This window comes from Gouania willdenowi, chromosome 13, assembly GCF_900634775.1.
Source record: "Gouania willdenowi chromosome 13, fGouWil2.1, whole genome shotgun sequence".
In the NCBI taxonomy this organism is placed as follows: domain Eukaryota; kingdom Metazoa; phylum Chordata; class Actinopteri; order Blenniiformes; family Gobiesocidae; genus Gouania; species Gouania willdenowi.
In genome coordinates, this window is record NC_041056.1 from 30,871,144 (window position 1) to 30,887,024 (window position 15,881).

Below are 15,881 nucleotides of genomic sequence, written 5' to 3' on the forward strand. Positions count from 1 at the left end.
TTCAGTTTTTGACTTAGTTTTAGTCCAAATTTAGTCATCAGGACTATTTCAGTTATAGTCTGATTTTAGTCAACTAAGTGATAGTAAAATAAAATATAAAGCATGAAGGTTTATGCATTTTTAAAGATTAAATCACTATTACCATTGATCAAACTTATATGGGATGGTATTAATGTTTGTAAATACAAACAGACATGAATTCATTTTGTATTATAGTTTAATTTTTATTAAGTAATGAAAATATATAATTTATTGCAGTTTTTGTTCATTTTTTTTTATTATTAGTCATTGTCTTGTTTTGTCAATTAAAAAAATCAACACTGGTTGTCTAAGGTCAACACTATAAGATGTGTGATCTTTTTGCGACATCTATGTACGTTTTGTTCTCACAAAAAAAACAATACGTTTATTCTTTTGCTTAAATGTGACCATCACCAGCTCTCCCTAGGGAAGGGTAAAATAGACTATATTAGCAGGAAAAATATAGAACAATTGAGGTCAGTGTTAGACCTGAGTGAATACAAGGGAAAATGATGGAGCTTTTACAATAAAATCAAAGTTTGTGACTTAAGAAAAGTACAGTATGTGGAAGGTCATCAAGAAGTTAAAAAAGAAGTCTGCTGCAGTGGCAGTATAATGAAAAATTCACTTTGTAATGGTTTTGCTACAGTGATATACATTTCATTAGCCTTGTTCAGAGGGCTAACGTTGAAAAAGTTCTGTTTTCTCCCTCCCTTGTTATTCCACATTTTGTAAAAAGTCAGCTCCAAGTTGGATTTTCTCCCAAACTCCTCCTCATGACATGGCTGACAATCCTGGCTCCTCCTACCCTATACAAATTTGGGCTCCTCCCTCTAAAACTACCTCACAGGTAAAACAATCATAGCGAAGGTGATGTTACAGTTAATATTTTTACATTCAGTATATAGATAATACAGAATATCAGTTTCACTTTTAGTAGACGTTATACTGCCTTGTAACGCATTTATGGAATGATATGACGTCTTTTATGACCCAATGTGATGTAGCGTGAGGACAAAACAATTGACGATCGTCTTAAATTGACTATTTCAGTTTGGTTAGGAGGAAAAGGATGACTGTTAGTGAATTGGTATACCCAACATCTCATGAAAATGAATTTATGCTCCATATTGCACATTGATATAGGTCTTTAGATCACACACTAAATTCATTCATTTCTACCAGTAACCATCAGGAACAGTGTAGCTGCTAGTGGATTTGTAATGGACATGAATAAGAAACTTAACAGCGGAACGTTTGAAAAACAAGTGGTGAACTTCTGTAAGGAGTTCCGTCAGCCACATTAAATGACATGTCAGCATGTTTGCTATAAAAGGAGTGGACTGCTAACCTGTGCCATGTCCTCATGTTTGCTCCACTTCACAGAGAGGAGCAGCTTAGGCAGCGACTGAGGAAAGTTCTCCCGACAGTCGTAGCGTAGCGTCCAGATCAGATCCTTCTCATTCTCACACAGCTGAGAGAGTGGGTCACGCTCCATGATCTCCTTCAGCTCTATGTGGAACTTTTTACCACCTCGACCCTGAGGAGAAACGAGGAGGAACGTTGGGATGAGATCACAAAGATGAAGATGTAAAAACTGAGGAAGCAACAGGAAGAACATTTTAAAATAAAAATATCTAAAACTACTGGCATTCTACATAAAACAAAAATGATATTAAATAGAGACAGTCTGAAGTTGCTTTATTCATCTCTTACTTCGCCTATTGTTCAAATAAGTAATACATGGAAAACATATGTAAATCCATTAATCAATTTACAAAAGAGAGGATTAAGAATAATACATAAAGTGGAATTCCAGGCACCTACTAACAAACTGTTTTAAAAATCTAGAACAATAAAACTTATAGACACAGTAAGGTTAAAAGAAAATAAATAAAAGTCTTCCTTTGGGTATTATATCACTTTTTAAACTAAGAGAAGGAAAATATCCTTTAAGAGTGGTTTAATAGAAGTTAATTTAGAAAAAATGTTAAAAGAAGATACATTTCTGTTTACAGTGTTCAAGTTTGGAATGATCTTGAGTTCACTGTCTATGTTCAAAAATTATTTTAAAAACAAAATATTTTGAAACATAAGTTGATAAATACAAGCTGTTATTGGGTTGTTTCTATTGGGGTTTTTTATAATGCTGTTTGGGAATGGGTATGACAATTACTGCTTCAGCCCATTCCATTTTTTGGTTGTTAAAATGTATGTTTATTCTTTGTATTGTATATGTTTGAAGACAGCCAAGAACAAATATCTATCTATGTATGACAGCATGGTGATGGTTAACAATAGAGACATAGAGGAACCACAAGAGGGCAGGAGTGCTTCAAAGTTTCCTTTAAACTCTGACCAGCTGCCAACATAGTCTCTCATTGAATAGTCTCCAGTAATAAATGCTCTGCTGTGTTAACAATGGGAACCCACACATTATTTTAATGAGTGTGTATGTGAGCTGGCTTCTTTACTTCCTTATCACACGACACAGTGACAGGTGTGTCAATGTGTGCTACCTGCTGATTGTGAGGCAGTTACAAATCGTTTGAGCTTCTGTCAATGGGCTGCGTTCAGGCATGCCCTCCTCATCACTAAGCTTTACGTAACCAGCTGTAACACACCCAGGAAGGGGCTTTCAATAGGGAGACAGGAAAAAGTACAAGTAATCTGATTAGTGGCTCTTGTTTTGGAGGTTTTAAAGGGAGGGGGATTTGAACATTTCACTGCTGCACCCTGCCAAAGTGATAACAATGGGTTTCCAAGGAAACTAGCAGTGAGTGCCTGTTGGATAGATTATATATATACGTGTGTGTGTGTGTGAGAGAGGAAGAGATAGTGAAAGTAAGGCTGCATGCCTATTTGCAACAATGATTTCCACTTTAGTGTCAGCGTTTGAATGACAACTTGAACAAGTTTGTACAATTATCACCTATTGTTCATGAACTCACGATAGACACGCAGTCGCTGGCTCTGGCGATCTCAGCAGCTTTCTCAAGAATCTGGAAAGCAAAAAGCAAAAACAGATGGATGAAAAATAAGAGTGAGAGCCTTACGAGTGATACCTGCTTGCCAAAGAGCATTAGGCCGGCAGTGCACGTGCTGAGCCTCTTATGCTAACAACTACCACTTCACCATAATTGCTCTGTACTATTATGTTGATCACTGAGCTGCTGCGATGACAAAGTCTGAGTGTCGGGGAAAGGTTGCACAGGCTGTGAGTAATATCAGGATGGTTGTGATGTGTTGGAGCAGTTCCTGTGCAACGATGAAAAACGTGACAGAGAGGACTGAAGCTCTACAGTTCTAAAGCTTACACACATACGTAGTTAACAATTAATAAAATAAGTTTCATATCAAGTTTACCCACTACCTGTCAGTTCAGAGGGTCCTTTTACCATTTTCGAGGGGTATACTAAAACAAAAAAAGGCTCAGACGCTCACACCAAAAATTTCCATTTCAATATTTTCATGTATAAGGAAGCTGAACAAGGCAACCAAGAGATGAGAAACAAATAAAATGATATACTATTTTTTTAGTGTATTTTACAGCTGATTTAAAACATAATAACCGCAATTGTAAATGAACATGGATGATTGAGGATGTAATTGTAATTGAAAAATGTAATTGACCCCAACCCTGCTTTTGACCATTCATTACTCATCACTGAGGCACAGTCTAGAAATGAATGAATTCATGTTGTTGTTTATCTTTCGTCATTCATAAAAAACAATGGTGGTGATGGGAAAGACGAAGTAAACAGAAAACCTGTGCAGATTCATGACTGAGTCAGGAACATTGTTGAAGCCATCAATCAAATGGCAGTTTTGTCTGCAGTTTTGTGGCTACTAAAAAAAGACCCCCTCCTCTCCCTGATTGAGAACCACTGACTGAGGCGAAGTGCATTGCTGGACCACTGGGTGCCTGACCTTGTCAAAAGGAGGAAAGATGATGGGGTGTGACAAGTACTCTGGGAAGTGGATGTGCAGTGCTGTGGCATTCTCTGTGTACGGGTTGGTCTGAATCGTTCCGATGGGGTTCAGCATCTCTTCAAGTTCATCTGGAAGGAAAACAAATGCATGTCTTTTTCAGGTCTCTAATGTCTTTTTCTGTGGAAGAAAGGAGCTGATTTCATCTTTTCATTTCAGAAGTAAACACAGTGTTAGTGTGACTGTACCAGGGAAAGATGACCAGCAGTGTAGGATGATGTCTCCAGTTTTCAGTTGACCTTTGTAGTCAAACACCATGGTGTTGACCCAGGCGATAGGATAGTGCTGAATCACACACAGAGAGAAGAGTGAGAAAAGTGTCAAACACCAACACTGCAACAAGGGTTGGACATCTCCCTGTGATAAATGATTTGATATGCATCTCGATACACAGGCTACAATTTGATTCAAAAACAATATCCTTTTATTGCTGACCAATTCGATACAAGTCGATTTGATACAGTGTAGGAAGGGAATTATTCTATTTGTTTCTATGATAAATATTTGTTGTAGATAATTTATAAAATAAAGAAGCCAATTCCAAAGTGACATTACATTATTTTCTTTTCAAATATGTAAAAGACCACATATCCCCAAGCATTGTGGCGTTATGGCTTTATGGCACTGGCAAAACAAAACAACAAAATCACGTCAATGTAATAATTTTTAGACATGGACCCGAAAAAAAAAAAAAGTCTGGCTGACTCATTAGAGGGGAACTCCAGTGGTAAAAGTAGCACAGAATACTAATAACAAAGTGCAACATTTCAGCCTGAGCATAGTGTTTTGAGCACAAGAGGTAGGTAACAAAGATGTAACATTTTAATGTAAACAAGTTACACACCTATAAACAAACCATGTAATAATAACCTTATAACATTTTGAGGTGAGCACCTCAAAATGAGGAGCTTGAGTGGCAGGACAAAGCAGGAACCACATTCTTATCTCAACAATGCTTAAAATACATATTTTTTTTCCAAACCTAAACTCTGCTGTGATCATTAGTTATTATCAACCTACATTGTGTTCAAGTGCTCATTTTGGGATTTGACATCATATATGACGATGATTGACAGCCATGGGTCTTGCGTAGCTCTCTTTGTGAATAGCATGAGCAGTTACGTTGTGAAGGAAAGCTGAGACACCATTAAACTTTTCCGTTCAGTTTTTTTGGTATTTTTTGAGCTACTAGTACTAGTACTAACCTCTATGATCTGATCATCTGAACAAGGTGTTGGTAGAATCTCCACTGGGAAAGACACTTATGTTCTGTGCCTGATCCTACTGCGCAGGCAAATTTGCAAGATGGAAGCACACCTAAGCGCCGTATTTTGGCTTCAAAAATGTTGAGTGTGAAAAGCTACAGTGCACGCCCCCCCGATACCCGATCCATGACTCTACAACCGATTCATCTTGGAATTCATGGCTAATTCCTATCGATTGAGGAGGCTGCTACTGATGCAGCCGTATTTCTCACTTGTTGAACTGGATATCCGGTCGCATCGGTTTATCGTTCACAACCTTAACTGCTACAGGCTCATCACAACATTAAATGTGATGTTATACAAACCTGTTATTACCATTATTCCCATTGTTAATAGTAAGAATTTAGTCAGTAGTGCTGACTAAAAGCTTGAGACTTACTGAAGACAGAAAACTAGTACAACTTCAATAAATATTCCTCCAAAAAGAATGAGTACAACATTTTCAGAAAAATAAATTCAGGCAGACCTGATCAGGAACTAATAATGAAAAAATAAACAAAATAAAATAAAGTTCCCCCATTGGTTTTCACCAAAAAAAACTTTCAATTCCAAACAAGTTGCTCAATTTTGAAAACAAAGTCCAAGATCAAAAAACAGACTAAAACTTAACCACCCTGCTTCATTAGTGTTGAAGTCTTGTTAAAAAATGATACATTAAGAGTCACTCCAAAACATAATAATTACTGATACCTGTTTGAGTACTTTGGTAGCCACATGTCAAGGCTAATCTGCTGAGCCATGTTCCACATTGATAGATTTTTGATGGATTTGTGTGAAATCGAGAATGTTAATCATGAGGTTTCACAATAACAGACTCATTTCAGGAACCAAATGTTAAAATGAGTTTAGAGTAAACCAGTGGTTCTCAAACATTTTGTGTATTCCCCAGATTGAACAAAAGTGAACTTTCAAGCCCCACCTGTGCCCATTGCCCCCCAAATAAAATATATTTTCAAATGTAATGAACTAACAGGGGACAAGGAACATATTTCATAATGAATCAAAAACTAAATAAAATAATCACCTGCATAGCCAAAAAGTTAAGGAAGATTCAGTGCACGTATGAAAGTAACAGATTTCGTAAATAAATAAAGACTCAATAATATATACATTAAACTAATTGCCTGTATAAAAATGAAAATGTAAAAGTGCAATAGTCAAAAATACAGGAAATAACAAAACATTGTTTGCAATCTGTGTCAAAGAGCTTCAGAAAAAAAAAAAAGGAAATACATTTTAAGTCAGCTATTCAAAGTTTGTTTATGGTTCTACTGCACTTCACATGCCAACGTAAATCACTGTTTTTCCACGTGTAGTTCCACGTTATATTTTGTTCCAAGTCGCATATCTAATGCAGTCCAATAATTTAATGCTCTTTAATTTACATTTTTAGGCTTCTCATTATTACTTTGTGTGCATAGGCATTTTGCTTAGTGTTATTGATCTTTATTGTCAATATAGAAAGGCATTTGGCATGAAATTAAAATCTGCTTCGCCTTGTAACAGTAACCTGTGACATCATCATAATGTAGGATATGAAGACAAGCAGGGGCAGTTTTTTTCTTATTTTTTGCTTCTTCTTGTGATCTGGTTCGAGTTAAAGTTAACAACCACATTTGACCATAGTTTTTTGCCTGACGTTCAAGCTCTTGGTTCACACTCACCACTTTCCCTGCCCTGCGGATAGTCTGGTACTTGTTAATGTGTGCGTTTTTGGTGGACTTCTGCTTCTTGACTTTATCCATAACGGCGTAGATGGCGAAGCAGAGGCGGGTCATGCGCGGCAAGTCACAAACTGAGATATCAAACTCCAGAGTGCTGTCTTTCCACGTGTGGTCTGAGCGGAAGTTGCTTTCGCTGCTCACTGATGGCTTACAGAGCAGCTCTGTACCATGAAAGAGTCCAGCTCTCACTTGGACCTGAGGGGGAGAGGTGGACATGCTTCATTAGAACCAGAGGTGGATTCTGAGAGGGTTTTATTCATTCAGAGAGCTCACAAATGAACTCCAGTATTTTATGGATTCAGCTAAGCGTGTTTTTACCTTGGCAGACTCTTCAGCATTCACCTTGCTGCCTTTGACTAGGACTATCTTAAATGGGCTAGACACGTCCCACACACACGTCTGTACTTGCTACAGAGAAAAGGAAAAAAGAGAAAGAGTCTATGTGTGAGCGATAGGAAGAAGACACACTTTGAGAATATATAACACTGGTACAATCGCTCTTCACGCCTGCCCGCCCACTCCCTGGGCCCATAAACAGTACTGGAGGTCATTGTGATGTCAAGCCGAGTGGATTTGTGAGAGTCAGCAGTCGGCAGAACAAACATCATCACATGATGCCCCGAAAATATGAGGATGACTAACTAGCCCACTTCCTGCACGTCTTTGTGTGTTTCAATGTTTTTCTAATGCTCATGTGAGTGTGTGTTGGTGTGTGCATTTCATGGTGCATCATCAGATGAGGGGTAGGTGAGAGAGGACACCACTCCTACAATGGGAGAACAATTACGTTTTGGCTGTTAAAGCTTTTAAGATCAGCGTAAGGGTTTGCTTTGCAGGCTGTATCTTTGTTAAATTAAAGGCTCACGTTTTTATTTTATAAGTGGGTTTCCTCTCTGAATGACAGCCTGCCAACATCCACATTAATAGGTTTACAATAATAGGTTCTGACAATTCTTAAAACTTTTGACAATCTCTAACTTTATTATGAGTGACGAACAGGATTTTTTTTTTTTAACTAAGAAAAAATTATCTCTTTGTGTAACAATGTCAAACACTCAACATTTCTGGGTTTTATTTTTGTTTTGTTTTTTAAGCTTTCTATGTAAATACAAATATGCATAATTGCATGTTTCTGTTTGCACTACAGGAAGTTATTAGTTATGTTCTAGCTAGTTAAACAAAGTAAAATGACCTTGTCTTAAATGATCTTTTATCCCTTTTTACCATTTAGGGAGATGATTTTAAGTAAGTGAATTGGTTTGTTTTATTGGTAAATAACTTTAAAATATTCTAAATGATTTTAATGAAAAAAATCGTATTGTGATTTTACAAAGAAAAAATGGTGATGTGATTATTGCCCACTCCTACGTGTGTATGTTTGTGCTAGACATAAACTTCAATTAATTAAAACTCTTATTCAGCTACTAGCAGTGTTATACACACATTTTTACATGATTTGCTTTTTAATGACCTTCTTTCTATTGCAGACAAGGAGAGCTGAGGTAAAGGTAGCACTGCCTTGGGCCACAGTGTTTTAAGAGAGAGCCTGGTCATCTAGGCATCAAAATCTGCCTACAACATGTCCCCAGCTAAATGATGGAGAGTTGGTTGAAATGAAATATTGACAAATAAATGTATTTTGTCAAATTTCTAGTTAGTTTTCATTTCTAATTTATGGTTGATTAAAACTAGCATTAGGAGGCCACAGTGCAGGGAGAGCTGCTGGCATGGAGGTGATGACATCAGTCTTAAGGTAGAAATCAATGTCACTAAAGTCTCACTCTTGTCATTTTCTGAAACTTGGCAGCCCTGTAAAAAGTGTTATATAGCCTATATAAGACCAATATAATGTTTCTTATAACCATTGACTGCATGATTATTTGATCCATTTTACATGCTACTGTACTGGGGCTTCATCAGGCGGAGAGACAATTAAAAAACACCACAAGGCTGGCGAAAAAGGCAAATTAAACTCAGGCTGACATTTACAGTGTGGATGTACATGATGGCCAGTGACATCACTGAGCAGATCTATTCAGACAGCATGGAGAATCTTGACAGGGACTGCTCGCTCACACGCTCACACAGAACACCAGCCCATAAATGACAGGAAGCAGCTGCAGAGTGGTTGTTTACTGCATAAACTTTCACACCTGCACCGTTCTGCTGCAGAGGTGGAGTTTCCACCACTTTACCAATGTTTTCTGGTCATGCTCTCAACCACAGTCAAGGATTGTAAAGTTTCCTAAAAGTGTAAAAACCCATTTGGTTTAGATTTGGTTATGCTAATTGATAAAATAAAAAGGTGCAGCAATATTGACACTGTTTTAAACAGATTTATTACATTGATATGTATACTGATATATGCACCCATTCAAAGAATCAGGGAGATTTTTTTCATCAAACTAGGTTTATTTTTTATCAATAGAGGTAATTGCATGATTACATTTTAATGTTGGTTATTGTTTAATTTGTTTACTTAGTACTGTTGTAAATGCAGCCATGCAGTATGTACTTGAAACAAAGACACTAATAAAAATAAATAAACAGACATTCAAATGGAATAATTTATTAAAATATCTTAGCATCTGGCTGGTGCCTCATGGCCTCTCAGCCTGCCCTTCCTCTTCTCTCCTAACACACCTGATACACATCAGCAATCAGGTAGGAGAGGGAAGAGGAGCTGTATAAAGGGCTGAGAGGACCAGAAGGAGTGAGGCACAACAGGAGTGATTTCTGGTAGTCCCGTTTTTGTCTTTAGGTAGTTTTAGTCCTTTGTATGTTTTGTAGTTTAGAGGGTGGACGCTGGGACGACGGCCCTGTATAGGGTTGGCCCAGTGTCCTCACTACTTTTGTTCAGTTTGGCCAGGGTCTCCAGTCCCTTTTAGTTTGTTCTGTTGCTATTTAGGATTTTGGTAATAAATACTTTTGATAATTGTTGCTTTCTGTGTGGTGTTCTATTTTTGTTGCTGCCCCTCAAGCCTTGATATGACATCCTAGAGGGGGTCGAAACAGCATCATAACTTCACTTAAAGAGCTGCTCTTCTACTCCTGACATGTTCTTGTTACTGTGTAACATGACTCACCGTGGGCACTCTTCTCTTGGGAGGAAGTGGCAAAGGTGGATTGGAGGTCTTGCGGCTAACCACAGACCCAATGGCAGAGATTTCCTTGTCAAACATGGCCTGTATGGTCCTGGTGTGGACCAGGGTGAGATGGGGTGACTCCTTGGCCTGCAGGCACGAGCGGATGTACTGTACACGAGATATGAGGAAAGAACAAGGTCAGCTGTGTGTGCTTTCATGCTCAAAGAAGAGATCAAATCCACCGTAACAAGGCAAAACCATGGTTGATTTTAAGCAATTGTGAGAAAGATTATGTAGGATACAAAATTTGTTAAATTGATATCATTTTCTGATTGTAGGCTTAAAATACAGTCAGCAAGACGTGCAGATTTTGAGGGAGTTTACATCAGGGCTACTTTTAAAATAATTATTAATAATAATTTGGTCACCATTTTGTCAACTATACTTTTCTTTGTAAAATTGCAAATGATAACAATATAAAAACAAAAGCTAACGGTAAAGGAAGTGGGCTTTTAACCGAAGGGTCACTGGTTCGAATCCAACCTGAGCCATCACTGTGGGAAGTTGAGCAAGTCCCTTAACCCAATAACTGCTAGTGTTGTGTGTTGATTTTGATAAAAGTATCTCCTAAATAAAGTTGTAATATTATAGTCAGAGTTAGTTGAAGCCCTGTCGTCACTCACCTTGTACTGAATAAGTGGGTGGTCGCCACACAGAAACTCCAGGCAGTGGCTGACCCTGAGCACATACTGACCCCTGCATGCGTCTTCCTCAGGACCGTGGGTGGAAAGCCACTTCCTCAGAGCGAGCTCCATCAGCTCGGCTGACGTGCACGACCACGATACCTTCAGACTGGCCGAATCCTGGAACATTACCAACACAATGATGTAGACTGTAGGGTTTGCACTTTAAGACTCGAAGCATTAAAAAGTTACATTTTAAACAATTTGATATAAAATGGGGCCCCTTTTTGGACTACTGCAAATCCTTGCAATCTCAGCCTGTCCGACATCCCCCCTTTTTAATTAAATGTATTTAGTTTAATTTAATTACATTTTCTCTTTTGTTTTATTGTGTATGTACGGTTATATAGGTATAACATTTGATATATGTAAAAAATGTGCGTGAATGTCTTTGTGGTGTGTATCACAGATGAGTAACCATTCACAATAAACAAAAGAAATTAAGTGACGTGTTGAAAATACTGTAAACCCTTGGTTCCCAAAGTGGGGTATGGGTACCCCCAGAGGTACGCAAACATTGGAAACTAGAATATTAATAGAGCAGCAGTGGGAGCCTCCTTGCATTGCCACAAATTACACAATGGCCATAAGTATACCATCTCGCAAAAAAACAATCTCATCAAAAAAAGCGCAAATATAACGAAAGCTACATTTCTTTGCGCTAGCCCTTAGGTTCCCAAAGTGGGGTACGCAAATTTTCATAGTGGGTACTAGTACTAATGCTAAGCTTATGCTAGCTAATACTAATATTAGGCTAATGCTAAGTTAATGCTATATTGATGATAATGTTAGACTAATGTTATGTTAATGCTAATTTAAATACAAGGCTAATGTTAATGTTAGCAAATATTAATGCTAGCTAATGCTAACTGTAATGTTAGGCTAATGCTAATGCTAATGCAGTCTTCAATGACATGGGCCAGCACCTGCATCCTCACTTTCATTTTCTTCAGGAAATGTAAATATTGTATATTATTCCTCAACAGGATAGGTGAAGTTCAGAGACAATTTCAACTCTAGGGCTACATTGTATATGACATTACATTATTATGTTTTTTTTTAAGTGTGCAGTTTGGGAACCACTGTTGTATACAATGGAAAACTGTTGATTGAAATGTTTTTCTATAATATCTTTACAAATTATGCTCTAATACAGTCGTGCTCCCCATTCAAACAAATTTTCCAAAAAGTGGGCCAGATAATAAATCGTATTAACGCAATTAATAATTTAAAGTACATAACTGGCCTCCTTTCAAATGATCAGTGCGTACTCACATACATTTTTGCATTACATTACACTTTGATTTGCTGTATTTAAGAGTTTATTTATTACATATGTCTGGTGACTGATATAGTCTCAGTGACACTCTGCTTAATGCTGTTGAAATCTCAGCACTGACCTGATACTTACAAGGCAGTTTTGATTTCAGTTGGTTTATTAAAAATACCATCCATAAATTATTACCAAAAAAATGCAGGTCACAGTAGAGACTGAAATCTCATTCTAAAGGTAAAAGATTCAATTTTAGAATATACCAGACATTACAGATTAGTAAGGTTCAGATATAACCTCAAACATATCCTTGCTCTGAACAATGAATCACAGCAGCACACTTTGTTTTTAATGTGTTATTGTGTCTGAGCTTAAAATATTGACTTCCTGCCTGTGTTCACCTGAGCACAGTGACACAGTTGGTCTGTCTCTACTGTCGCAAAATTATGTCTGTGATGCTCATCAAAAGTGATGTGAAGGAGTCTGCAGGGACATGACCATCTGTTATATTATTAGATCATTTTATGAAGCGATGAAGCACAGATGGAAGGACACACAAGTGAGTTGAGAGAAAGAGGAAAGGGGCTCGGGTCCCTTAAGCTGTCAAGCCAGTATATTAGGGGTGTGTGTGTGTGTGTGTGTGTGTGTGTAGTTGTAGTTGTGTGTAAAATTGGCATAATTTCACTGATGATTTTGACCCACTTAGTTTCCGTCACACATCCTTTACTAGATGGGCTCCAGTCACATGACTTCTGCAGAGCTACCAACTATAACCAAACAAGGTGTCCTTTTTGTGTCCTGTAGTAGACTGAGATTTTATGAATAGAGATGTTAACCATTTCATGAACTAGTCTCCCATTTTTAAATGTGAAAATGACCAATCAGCTGACCACATTACAGGTAGCACAGTAATAAGATGTCTAACACTGTAAAAGGCACGGTGCAAAAGGCATCAGCATTACCAGTACTGTGATATGCCAGGTAGGGCTGGGCGATATGAACCAAAACTCATATCTCAATAATTTTTTCTCAAAATGGCAATATACGATAATAATCTCAATATTTTTAACTCAATAAAGTCTTATGAGAAAGACAATTTTTGGTTAAATGTGTGGAAGAAAAATGCCACACAGGCAAATTTATTAACATTATGTGCAACTTTTGGCTTTTTCTTTTATAAGGGACAAGCACGTGTGAGTGAGTTGTATAGTGTGGCTTGATCAGGGGAAGATCTGGGTTAGGACTCACACATAAATCCTTTTAACTGCTTTTCATGCTGTTCTTAAAAGTAACGAAAGCAGCGACTCCTAAAATGAGTATTTTAATAAAAAACACATTATGAAATATATATCTCCGAAATATGAAAACATTGTAAAGATTGTAAAGAAGAACACTGTTTGACTGTACTCTGTGAATAATATTAAATATTTGTATGATGTAATTTGTACTGTGTGATTGTATAAATGAAAAATAGTTTAAAAATATAGATATTGTCATTTTCTATATCGGCAAAAGAGAAATCTCGATATATCTTGAATCATGATATATTGCCCAACGCTAATGCCAGGTCTCACCTGGGATTGATCAAAGTGGATGGTGACTTTTAGGTCAGTCGGGCGATCGCTGACTCCATCAGAGATGATGGCTGAGGCTGCAGGCTCCAGCTGTGGGGAGAAGCAGGCCTGCAGCCACTCGGTGCATGTCATCATCTGCACTTGCTGCATCCTTTCTTCACTAATTCGAAACATCTTGCTGCGAAAATCTTTCACTTCCTGGTCATTGATTGCATCAAGTTCATGGAGACCTGGAGGAGACAGAGTAAGGATTAACACTGATGAAGTACAAACAGCAATGATATAGAAGCTAGTTCTTATTAAAATGAACCCTAATTATGGTACCAGCACAAAATGTGTTACACCGAAATGAGGAGGAAATAAGTGGTCTAAAAGTTACGGAGGGCGGAGGGCACAAGGGAGGCAGTGTTAGTTGGGCTGTCATTACCTCTGCAAAAAATGTTTATTCATTTATTTGTTTGTGTTTGTCTGAACAGTCTAACTCAAAAAACAAAAAATGGATTTTGATGGATTTTCAGGACATGGGATAAGGATCAAGTGATTACATTTTGAAGGGGATCCAGATCAATACACTTATTCTGGATCAGTTCTTGACTAAAAGTTGAAGTTAAAGATTGAATGGTCATGGTACCATGATCAGGATCACTGATCCAGATAACTGAATATATCTGGCAACGAGGAGATTTAGAATCAGAAACAGTTTTATTGTCAAGTAGAGATTTTAGACAATACAAGGCATTTCACTTGGTGGATGGTGCAAAAAAAACAAAAACAAACCAGAAACAGTATAATTATAATGATGATAATAATAAAAATATGAAGAATGAATATAAATATGAACATCTACACAAGTAGTGCATGTAGTATTGTGTTGATTTGTTACTACTATTGTAGAGTGGAAATCTGCTGTGTCAGTGTCATGACTTATACAATGTACTGTATATGGAAAAAAAACCCAGTGAAGAAACAATGCTCAGATACTATAAAGATGACTGTGAACAGAGGGAGTAGATGTGCTTCAAAGTGTGACAGATTTATTTGCTGGGATCAAAAATGCACAAGTCGCCTCGTAGAACCGAGGAAACAGAGGCAACGTCCAACCCTCACAGATCACCTGAGCAAACCCGCAGGGCAGAGAGCCAACCAAACCCAACCCCCGTCAACCACCGACCCCAACACCGGCAGTATCCGAAGGTCAGGGTAATCAAGGAGGTGCTAAAGACCCTTGTTAGGAAGAGGTTAAGATTTACTCTCCCATTTATCAACTCATAAGTATTTTTCTTTTCTGGGAATGTCAGACAAACAGCGAAGGAATGAGTCAGTAGTGGAGTAATGCACATGAAAGTTTGCATAGTAATGGAAGGAAAGAGATCCCCTCTTACCTTTGCCGATGAGCACGCCAATCTTTGAGTCGAGCAGGCGTTCTGCTCGACCACAGTTTCGTGTCACCAGTTTGAGGACCGGCAGAAAAGGGCGCACGTCGCACAGCCGGCGGGTTTCGTCTTCCAGTTCTTCGTGCACGGCCGCTTGATTGACGCACTCGAACATGTGGCTCTCCATTTCGCCAAGGGCGGGAAACAGTGGGAACATTTGGGCCTGTTTCCATAGGAGCTGAAAGGAGAGACGTTGATGAACTGAGATGAACTACTGTGATAGTTAGCAGAGTTGACCAACAGCATTCTTACTCATCAGCATTATTAGCCTTAATCAAATGATTGAATCAACTGATTCTAGGAATACCACTGGATCAGATTATTGATGCTCTAAATCAATTCATCATAGATTTCAGCTTATCCGTTGGTTGGCTGGAAGACATTTAAGAAACAAGGTTGACCGTTCTAACAAATCGATCAGTTTGTTTAAACATCACACACTGACGTTCCCTGTTTTTTTTTTTTAATGTAGTCTACATTACCCTGTTTTGGCCTATTTAATAGGAAACTGTAAAACCCTGTGAGCATGAACCAAAATAGATGTGTGAAATCACATTTTATGAAGATTTAATCACATAGTTTTTTTCTGTATATAAAGGAATTTTCACTGGTTACCACTAATCTACCCAGTTAATAAACAAGTAAGTTGGTAAAATCAATAATGATACACATTTGATTGAAAAAAGATTTGTAAAGTAATGTTATTTTAATCCCTAACTAAATTATTGACCAAAAATGGTTTTTACTGCAGACTTATATAAATGTCTAACCC

At 37.7% G+C, this 15,881-nt stretch overlaps 1 protein-coding gene across 4 annotated transcripts in view; it reads right to left on the reverse strand.

Moving 5' to 3' along the window:
* pik3cb (phosphatidylinositol-4,5-bisphosphate 3-kinase, catalytic subunit beta) overlaps positions 1 to 15,881 on the reverse strand; it is a 95,438-nt gene that overhangs the window by 23,322 nt on the left and 56,235 nt on the right. For all 4 annotated transcript variants that reach the window (XM_028464542.1, XM_028464539.1, XM_028464540.1 and 1 more), the window contains 10 exons: positions 15,059 to 15,287; positions 13,677 to 13,906; positions 10,770 to 10,949; positions 10,087 to 10,254; positions 7,319 to 7,408; positions 6,941 to 7,195; positions 4,200 to 4,296; positions 3,952 to 4,082; positions 2,973 to 3,023; positions 1,373 to 1,561 (listed from right to left, as the gene is read on the reverse strand). In XM_028464542.1, coding sequence (XP_028320343.1) covers positions 1,373 to 1,561; positions 2,973 to 3,023; positions 3,952 to 4,082; positions 4,200 to 4,296; positions 6,941 to 7,195; positions 7,319 to 7,408; positions 10,087 to 10,254; positions 10,770 to 10,949; positions 13,677 to 13,906; positions 15,059 to 15,287 — 1,620 coding nt within the window. The remainder of the gene's footprint in view (positions 1 to 1,372; positions 1,562 to 2,972; positions 3,024 to 3,951; positions 4,083 to 4,199; positions 4,297 to 6,940; positions 7,196 to 7,318; positions 7,409 to 10,086; positions 10,255 to 10,769; positions 10,950 to 13,676; positions 13,907 to 15,058; positions 15,288 to 15,881) is intronic.